Source organism: Vigna unguiculata, chromosome 10, assembly GCF_004118075.2.
Source record: "Vigna unguiculata cultivar IT97K-499-35 chromosome 10, ASM411807v1, whole genome shotgun sequence".
Lineage (NCBI taxonomy): Eukaryota > Viridiplantae > Streptophyta > Magnoliopsida > Fabales > Fabaceae > Vigna > Vigna unguiculata.
This window is the reverse complement of record NC_040288.1, coordinates 7,878,298-7,888,650: the sequence shown is the minus strand read 5'-3', so window position 1 is coordinate 7,888,650 and position 10,353 is coordinate 7,878,298. Positions and strand designations below refer to the sequence as shown.

The 10,353-nt window shown below is 35.9% G+C and overlaps 1 protein-coding gene across 1 annotated transcript; it reads left to right on the top strand.

Moving 5' to 3' along the window:
• Positions 1 to 655: 655 nt before the first annotated feature.
• Positions 656 to 4,964, top strand: LOC114165172. The gene is made up of 4 exons (XM_028049834.1): positions 656 to 712; positions 817 to 893; positions 1,587 to 4,741; positions 4,888 to 4,964. Exons 1-4 carry the CDS (start codon positions 656 to 658, stop codon positions 4,962 to 4,964), a joined length of 3,366 nt encoding a protein of 1,121 aa, XP_027905635.1.
• Positions 4,965 to 10,353: the final 5,389 nt, after the last annotated feature.

Here is a 10,353-nt window from a genome sequence, read left to right as displayed (position 1 = left end):
AAAATCCAGAAAGCCCTGCAACAAACAGATAAACAAACATCTATGACCAAAACGATATAATACTAAATGTTATCTGAGAAAAAGACAAACATATATGTTATGCTTATGTTGCACGACATTCATCTTCTGCAGCATCTAGAACCACGACACTACCTCCTTTTCGAAATGCATAGAGGCTTTTTCAACCCGTTCCCCATCAGGTGCATGGTGATAATTAAAGAATTTATCAACTTTGAAAATCCAATCCAAAACGGATGAAGAACCATCGTAATGGGGAAAACCTAGAGAAATATCTTTGCTCACAACAACCATACACTAATACAAAAAAGGCCTTTAACGTCACCCCAATAACGTCTGCCTAAAAAAAGCCCAACGTTAAAAATGCGCGGTGGCAATTTTGTAAATAATGAGACATTTTTAACGTCTGCCCGCTCCACGTCAGACGTTACTTAACGTCTGTTGAAAAATACCCCGACGTCACTCAAAAAAGGACGTCAGACCAGTGCGCGACAGACGTCACTTGACGTCGGACCAGTGCGCGCCAGACGTCACTTAACGTCGGCCCCTCCCACCCCCGACGTCACTTAACGTCGGACATAAGACCCCCGACGTTAAGTTTTAGGTTATCTCTGCGCGAAACGCAGAAACCCTCGCGATGTTCATCGTTTCCGCGAGAGTTCCCGCCGGCGACGCCATTTCCGACCCCCTCCAGGTGAGTTTCGAAAGGTTTTCGCCATCAAACTTGTTGGGGTTTAATTATGGGTTGATTTTACGCGTTTTGAACCGATTATTTTTCGTTTTCATCCCCATTTGCAGCGTTTTGAGATTCGTCCCACTTGCTCTTCGTTCCCATTTGGCCAGCAGTGTGCGGAGACCCTAGACTTCCTATCAAAGTTCGTCTTTCAATTAGAGAAGGTTAGTTTTTCATTGTATGTATATATTTGTTCATTGTATGTATAGAATTACTTGTATAATTTATAAATGTCATTATAGTTTTAGTCTTAGACTATTTTTATATTTTATTTAAAATTTTATAATAATATTTGTAAAATTAGTAAATAAGATTATATTTATTATTAGATATATGCATTTTAAATAATTCTCATTGCATTTTATTTTTGAATATTATTGTTGCAGTGTTATTTTATATATGTAGATTTATTATACTTATAGTATACAGTGAGCGAAACTTAGTTCCCGTTTGAGATTTAATACAAATGATTAAATTTTTAATCGTTTGTATTAAATCTTGAATTGTCCGATTGGACAGTTTGAAAAAATTATTTTTCATAATTTTCTACAATGTGTACATTGAGGTTTACGCATAAATTTCATAAAATTTTGATTGAGGCTAATTTGTGTTGTTCTCTGGATGCATACTTGATTGTGATCATGATTAATCACTTTCATTTCGTGTACTTCAGAGACCAATGCGAAATGCTGTCGAAATTTTGTGAAATTTATGATGTTTGACTTATTTGTACATGTGTTAGCAAATTATGAAAAATAATTTTTTCGAATGGGTAGGGCCTCACCTTGTGAGACTTAAAAGTTTGAGATTGATTGAGTTTTTTACGAACATATAGTATGGATCGAAGCTGGATGAATGAGCGTCGCATAAGTGAAGAGTATGAAAAGGGGGTTTCTGAGTTTTTGCAATATGTTCAAGAACACGCAATCTCAAGTAACGGGACATATTTTTGTCCTTGTGTTCGTTGTCTTAATCAAATACGTCATGACTTAGGAACAATGCGTGATCATCTATTCATCTTTGGTATAATGAGAAGTTATACACTTTGGACTTGGCATGGAGAAGTATTAGACAAGCCTAGAACGTCACGAGGAACAGATTATGTAGATGACTGGATGAATGATCATTTAGAAGATATGGTATGTGATGTTGGGGAGGAGAATTTTGGAAAAGTTCATTTATATGATTCTCTTAAGTCCGATTCAGAGGAACAATTGTACCCAGGATGCACTAACTTTACGCGACTGTCAGCAACTTTGAAATTATTCAGTTTAAAAGCAAGGCATGGATGGACGGATACAAGTTTCACAGAATTGTTGGAGTTGTTAAAGGAGATGCTTCCAGAAAATAACACGTTACCTATCCGTAATTACGAAGCGAAGAAAGTTTTATGTCCAATGGGTTTGGAATATCAAAAGATACATGCATGCCCAAATGATTGTGTTTTATACAGAGACGAGTTTGCTTCACTGAAGGCGTGTCCAACATGTGGTTTATCGCGGTTTAAAAAGAAAATTGATGGAAATAGTGGCGATGAAGACAAAGATGGTCCACCTGCTAAGGTGATGTGGTACCTTCCTATAATTCCTAGATTCAAACGACTATTTTCCATTAAAGAAGATGCAAAAAACCTGAAATGGCACGTTGATGGAAGAAAGTGTGATAATCTTCTTCGACACCCAGCTGATTCTCCACAATGGAAGAAGATTGATGAAACATTTCCAGAATTTGGTGCTGAGCCAAGAAACTTAAGACTTGGACTTGCTACAGATGGTATGAATCCTTATGGGAACTTAAGTAGCAAACATAGTTCATGGCCAGTTTTGCTGATGATTTACAATTTATCTCCTTTGTTGTGCATGAAGAGGAAATATATGATGTTGTCTATGATGATATCGGGTCCTAGACAACCTGGAAATGACATTGATGTGTACCTAAAGCCGTTGATCGATGATTTGAAACTATTATGGGAAGAAGGTGTCGATGTGTATGATTCATATTCTGAAGAATTGTTTTGTTTGCGTGCAATGTTGTTTTGCACCATAAATGATTTTCCAGCATATGGAAACTTGAGCGGTTACAGTGTTAAAGGTCATTTTGCATGTCCCATTTGTGAAAAAAACACGAGTTATATTCAATTGAAGCACGGTCAGAAAACTGTGTATACAAGACATCGAAAGTTTCTTCCTCGAAATCATCCGTATCGTAGAATGAAAAAAGCATTTAATGGAAGTCCTGAGGATGAAGTTGTAGCGAGACCCTGCAATGGTGAAGAAATATACAACCAAGTGGAAAACATTGACATTGTGTTTGGGAAACATCCAAAGAAAAAGACCACGGAAAAAAGCATTTGGAAGAAACGATCAATCTTCTTTAATCTTCCATATTGGTGTAAACTTGATGTACGACATTGTATAGACGTGATGCACGTTGAAAAAAATGTATGTGATAGCGTCATCGGGACTTTACTAAATGTAAAAGGAAAGACTAAAGATGGAGTTAAAGCACGACAAGATTTGGCTGAAATGGGCATCCGTTCTGAGTTACATGCACAATCAATTGGAAGACGAACCTACCTGCCTCCAGCTTGTCACACTCTTTCTAGAAAAGAGAAGCAAATTTTTTGTGAGTGTTTAAGAAGTGTGAAGGTTCCCCAAGGTTACTCTTCAAATATTAGTAGCCTTGTTTCTATGCAAGATTTAAAGTTAGTCGGTTTAAAGTCTCACGATTGTCATGTGTTGATGCAACAACTTTTACCAGTAGCTTTTCGAGCCATCTTACCTACTTCTGTCAGAGGTATTCTAACACGTTTGTGTATGTTCTTCAATGCCATATGCAAGAAAGTTATTGACCCTCGAGTGTTAGACGATTTGGAAAATGAGGCCATTAGACTATTGTGTCAATTAGAAATGTATTTTCCACCTTCATTTTTCGATATCATGGTTCATTTGATAGTTCATCTTGTGAGGGAAATTCGATTATGTGGGCCAGTTTTCTTGAGATGGATGTACCCAGTGGAAAGATACATGAAGATCTTAAAGGGATATGTCAAGAATCAGTATCGACCAGAAGCTTCTATTATAGAGCGGTACATTGCAGAAGAAGCCATTGAATTCTGCTCAAGTTATATGCCAAGTTGTGAACCAATTGGAGTTCCTAAGACTAGACATGAAGGTAAATGTGAAGGTAAGGGTGTGCGTGGAGTGAAGATTCAAAGTGTTAGTAGAAAATTAGTTGATCAAGCCCATTTGTACATCTTAAACAACACTGTAGAGGTCATTCCTTACATAACGCAACACATTGATGAAACGAAATCAGCACATCCACGAATGAGTGAAAAATGGGCACTTAATGAACATAACAAAACATTCTTATCATGGTTTAAGAAAAAGGTTTACGCGACTCCAAATGTTTCTGAAACTCTATTGAGGCTAGCTCGTGGACCGAACAATGATGTCATTACATATGGCGGGTACTACATAAACAATCATTGTTTTTATTCAAAGATGGAAGATGACAAAAGTAGAGTTCAAAATAGTGGGGTTACACTTCAAGCTGAATCTGTACATTTTGCCAGTTCTAAGGACAAGAATCCAGTTACAGCATCCATGAGTTACTTTGGAATAATACACGAAATATGGGAAGTTGATTATGTGACTTTTAGAGTGCCAGTTTTCAAGTGTAAATGGGTTGATAGTAATTCGGGTGTTAGCACAGATGACTTTGGCTTTACTTTGGTGGATCTTAACAAGATGAGTGATACAAATGAACCATTTATTATGGCTAGTCAAGCAAGACAAATTTTTTATGTCATTGATCCAGCCAATCAGAAATTGTCAGTTGTATTGGAAGGAAGAAACATGCACGTAAATGATGATGAAGATTGTCTAGACATACTTGAGACAACGTCTTTCTCATCAAGAACCATTCAAGACAAAGTTGATGATGTAACTGATGACATCCATGCTATTCGAAGTGATCACAATGAAGGCATATGGGAGAACACAATTTCTTGATAGGTGTTTATTTAATAATATTGTCACATTTACTTTTTTTTATTTTTCTTCCTGTTTTAATATAATAGAGGTTAATTGAGTCTATTTTCATTGTTAACATTTCCTAATGATATGTTTCAGGTATGACAAGCTCCGGATCAGACCAGGAGGGACCTGGTAGATCTGTGACTCGGTTGCCGGATGTCACAAACCGATGAGAGAGGATGCCGATCCACATTGATCCTCGATCGGGTGAACCTAGTGGCCCTTGGGAAAAAAAGTACCGTAGCTACATAGGAATGTTGGCCAAAACGAAAGTTTCTATTGCAATTGCATGTTGGGATGACGTCGCGGAGGTCGAGAAGAACCTCCTATGGCAGGATCTTGTGGTATGTTTACTTAAACCAACTATAGTATTTTTTTATGTTACTGTTAACATAACATATTTTATGTTTTAAACAGCACAAATTTGAGATTACTCCGAACACTGAGCGAATTAGAAAGAAAGTCTTATCTCACATAGCCACCAGATGGAGGGACTTCAAGGCAAGGCTCACACGTTTATATGTGTTTGGAGATAGACAACATGACACTCCTTGTGAGAAGTACAAAATCTCGGAGGAGGAGTGGATGCAATTTCGTGCATGTAGAGAGTCTGGAGACTGGCAGGTTTGTTTGTTAAATTTGTTTATAGTGACACTAGTCATACATTTCTGTATTCAAACTATTAAATAATGTTATGTGTGACAGGAAAAAAGGACAGCAGCCCAACAAAGACAAAGGCTTAATGATACACCACATGTACTCTCTCGAGGTGGTTATGCATTATTGGAGAAAAAATTGAAAAAGTCGCGTGCACAGTCTCTGGGACTTGAGTCCCCTGACCTAGTGGATGCAATTCCTAGGTACGAGATGTGGAAGGCTGCTCGGACTAAGTCCGATGGGCAAATGACATCACAATCAGCTCAAATCATATCTCAAAAAATAGTAAGTACAAACCTTATTTGACTATCATAGTTCATATGTTTCTCCTTTTGATTAAACTTTCTTTTGTGGTGTAGGATGAATTAATTGAGCAAGAGACTCAGGGTTCGTTTGTTGGCCATGGTCGGGACGATATACTCACAACGGCAATTGGAAGGCCAGAGCACCCAGGACGTGTGCGTGGTGTTGGAGGTGCCATTGGTCTTCGAGATTACTTTGGTCCTCCACAAAGAAGTAATGAATCGTTGAGTCAAGAGGCCTTGAGGAAGATGGAGCAACAAATGGAGGAAAGATTCAACCAACGCATGGGAATTATGGAGCAACGTTTTATGGAACAACTTCAACAGCAACAACAAATACAAAGAACACTTGAAGAAAAGCTTCAGTCCATGCAGCAACAGAACATGGAATTACCCACTCAAGCTCCAACAGGACAACGTGTGAGTACAAAAGGCTCATGCTCTGGTGTAGATCATACTGACTACACAAGTCAGTATGAGCTATTGGTTGATGAAGACCCCCCGCGCGTAGTGGCCATAGGACGACAACTTCAGGGTGGGGAGACTATCCATGGTGTTCCTCTATTGCCCCATCATGTGCGTGTGATGATTGATGAAGTTCGAGATCCCCATGCCCAAGTGCCTGTGCCAACTTCAGAAATCCAATTTGTTGGGGAAGCTTTAGGCACATTTATTGCTTGGCCTAAAGCATTGATCATGCCATACTTTAGCCCACCAAAGGTATTATGACATCATGTTTTTAGTAGTTCAATCTTACAATTTATAAAACTTTTAACGTCAAACCTTTCTAAATCTTTATTTCAGTCCACTCGTCCTGAAAAACAGCCGGTCCGACGTCCACGTGTTATACGTGAAGATGATGAAATGGCGGAAGCAGAAGATGATCCTCTAGGAAAGCTGCTTCTGAAATTACACAAGTTGAAAAGAGGACCGGTAGAGCTAGAGTGGGAGTTAAGAGTATTTGGCCTCCATTGTCATGTCCCATTGTACATAAACCTGAATGATGCACTAGAGATCATTACAGGAGACAAGATGTTAAATATTTCAGTCATACAACTATGGTGCATGTAAGATTTTTTTTATTGTATTTCATATTTAAAGCAAGGAATTGGTACCTTTTAATATTATACCTAACTGTCTTCTTGTAGGTACATGGACAAAGTCATTGTGGACCAAGGTCGATCTTCCGTCTATGGATTCATTGAACCTCAAACAATTCAACCTTCGGGAAACTCACCTGACCAAATCAAACTTTATTTGCAAACATGGATGGTTGAGTCAAATAGAGAGATCTACTTTGCGCCATACATTGATTCGTAAGTGTTTTTGCTAATAATATTTTGTGAAGTATTATTAATTATTTTGGCTAAGTACTTGTGATTGATGGTAGGTATCATTGGCAACTTTGTCTCATCATTCCAAGACAATGCCTAGTTGTATGGTTTTGTTCATGCCATAGGAAGATTCCACCAGCTTTTAAAAACATGTTACAAGAGTAAGTATTATTTTTTTTTTCAATCCTAACCTATGTATCTACTTAGTTATAAAAACTTATATATGTTTTATGTTTCCAAAATTTCATTAGAATTGTGGGTAAACCTAGAGGCCAACAACTTAAAGTCATATATCCAAAGGTTAGAACTCATTCATTTTAAAGTTATTAATTTCTGTATGTCAACTTATGACTTTGATGTGTTTATTTTATTTGTAATGTTCAGTGTAACAAGCAAGAAGATTCATGGGAATGTGGATATTATGTCATGTCTTGGATAAGAACAATCATTCGAGCTGCAGTTAAAGATGAATGGATAGAGGTAATTATATATATCTTTCACATATTATAAATCATATCAAACTTTAAAGAATGATATTCATACATAATGAAATTGTATTACTTTTTCAGCGATTCAAGAATCCATCACCTCTACCAGATGACATTATCCACACACTAAGACAGGAATGGGCAGCATATCTATTGGAGAGATGGAGTTGATACCACATGAATTAGAACTCGTTTTAAAAACTTTATTGTACAAGAATTTCATGTTGAAACTTTTAGTTTGTTGTTATTTATATTAGTTTAGAATATATATTGAAACTTTAGTTCTATTATATATAACTGTAACTCTAAAATTGTACTGAAAGTTTTATGAAATTGTTCTGGGAATTTTCTGATTTTCAGGTGTGTGGATATTGTAAAAACAGTCAAATTTTTTTAAAAAAATGGAGCAGTTTGACGTCTGGTGTGCCCTGACAGACGTAATTTAACGTCGGACTGTACCAGGGCCGACGTAATTTAACGTCTGACTGTTGTAGGGCCGACGTTATTTAACGTCTGACAGTCCCTGACAGACGTTAAATTGCTCAGGTTTTTCCGACGTTATTTTGACGTCACCCGATACGACGTCGGTGTTTGGGCAGACGTCAAAGGTCGAAAATGTCGGACGTTAAAAGACTTTTTTGTGTTAGTGATAGTTAATGGAGACGCTTGGACCGGTGAACTTGAGTGCGAAGAACTTCCATGTGTGTTCGAAGAATTCAACAGTAATCGTTGTAAAACCACTTTAATCTCTTCTAGAGATTTTTCTTGCGCCTGATTTCAAATGTCCATTGTTTTTTGGAGATTGTCAAGCGTCGTGTTCAAACGACGAATGTCTTCAGCGTGACTGCGAATCTCGGTCTACATCTCTTTCATTCGAGTGTTCTCCGCCATGGAAGTCAATGAAAGCTCCAATGTAACAGTGGTAGAAAACCAGAAACAAAGTTCTCCAATAAAACAGTGATAAAAACCAACAAATCTGTAATGGCTATGATTTATTGGGAAAAAAGTTCAATGCCAATACATTCTGAAAAAAGGAAACAATATTCAAAGTGAAATAACAATGTTCAAGTTGCAGGGGTTGAACATATAGAGATTGCTCCAGCATCCATTTTTGCAATTACAGGGCAACAATGAGATTAGGGGAAGTTAATTATGGCATTCAGAAAGGCACACAGAGGGAAGAAGGGCTACAAAGAGAATAATCAAGGAGAAAGAAGTTTTCATACCAAATTCATTATCCTTCCACTATGAAATCACGCCATTTAGCATTTTCTTTTCTTGCACTACGTACACCTTCCTCTGACACGTGGTTTGTAGACTAAACAAACTTTTTCTTGTAGTGCATTTTCTAATGCATTTGTTACAATCAACAATGACAACAAACATATTATAGAAAACCCTATATGACATGGAACAATGGAAATGAGAAGAAAAAAAAAAACTAAACATGGCTTACATTACTCGAATGCAGTAAACAAATAGAATTCTAGAACATGTACTTGAAGCTATATCTAGATAAGATGACATCTTCATATACGAACCACTAAAGTTGTCTAAGCACGCTTAAAAGAAGAAACAAAATGACTGATTCAGAACTCTTGATTGTAAACGGAAGTTCTAATTGAATAAAGAATAAAGATAAGTTTATCTGATGTTCTGTTTCAACTACTATGTATAATCGTCAAACCTAACAGCTACAATACTTTTAGCATACTAATAGTTTTATCTCTAAAGTGTTCATTATGATGGTTTTCAATCATAATAACTCATTTTTATAGCAATATTGAAAGCATATGAAAGGTAGTATTAGAGGGAGGTAGAGTGAAGGAGAAGATGACATAGAAGTGGGGACGAAGAAAATGTTTACACCTCATCAATCCAATTACTAATGAAAAATTAATGGAGAGTTTCCTCATACTCTTTGTCGTGTTTTCATATACTCTTTGCCATGTTTCATATGAATAAATATATTTAAGAAAATGTTTAAAAGTTAAATAAAGAAACTGAAACAAATATGTAGTTAAAAATAAGGTTTTTATCTCTACAATACCGTGATTTAGAAAAAAAAAAAAAAACTCCTTAAATATTCAACGATTATATTTCTACACTTGGAAAAATAATATAATAAATTTAAGATTTAATCCTACTTTTGGTATGGAAGTAATTTTTGTTTTGGTCTTCCAGATTCAGAAGAAGAAGATTATCTTAGCCCCTTATAATCGGGAAAAAAAACATCATGAACTCTTTTACTAAATATTAAATTTTTATCGTCGATGAGGATTTAAATAAATAAGATTAATTTGATGTGTTTAGAACGAATGAGAGAAATTTTGAATTCAATTTTTCTTCTTATTAAAAAGAATATAGATAATTTTTACACCAAAAGTTTCAAACTATTTTAACATTCCAAATTTATTATTTTATAACTAAATTTATACATTTTTTCTTTTAATTTTGAAGTAACTAAAAAGCAGTTTTTAAAAAGCATCAAAAATTAATTTTTAAAATTAATTTATGATGATAAATTATTTAGAGACACCTAAAATAAATTTCTAAAATAAATTTTAAATAAAAAGTTCACACTAAAAAAAATAAATTTTTTTAATTTTTCCACGTAAAAAAGTTAATTTTGTCAAAGGGTTTCAAACAAATCCATAGACTAAATACATCGTTAAACTTGAAATTTATCTCCTAATAATCTACGAGAAACCTTAAATGAGTGGGCCATGGCGGCTCCTTTTTGCTTAAATTCTTACAATTTCAACCATAGGCCATAGCCCC

Excerpts from the sequence above, each read along its gene's own strand:
- LOC114165172 (XM_028049834.1), top strand. The coding sequence starts at position 656 with ATGTTCATCGTTTCCGCGAGAGTTCCCGCCGGCGACGCCATTTCCGAC. Across the intron at positions 713-816 it reads CCATTTCCGACCCCCTCCAG|CGTTTTGAGATTCGTCCCAC; the intron begins GTGAGTTTCGAA and ends CCCCATTTGCAG. Across the intron at positions 894-1,586 it reads ACCCTAGACTTCCTATCAAA|TATGGATCGAAGCTGGATGA; the intron begins GTTCGTCTTTCA and ends ACGAACATATAG.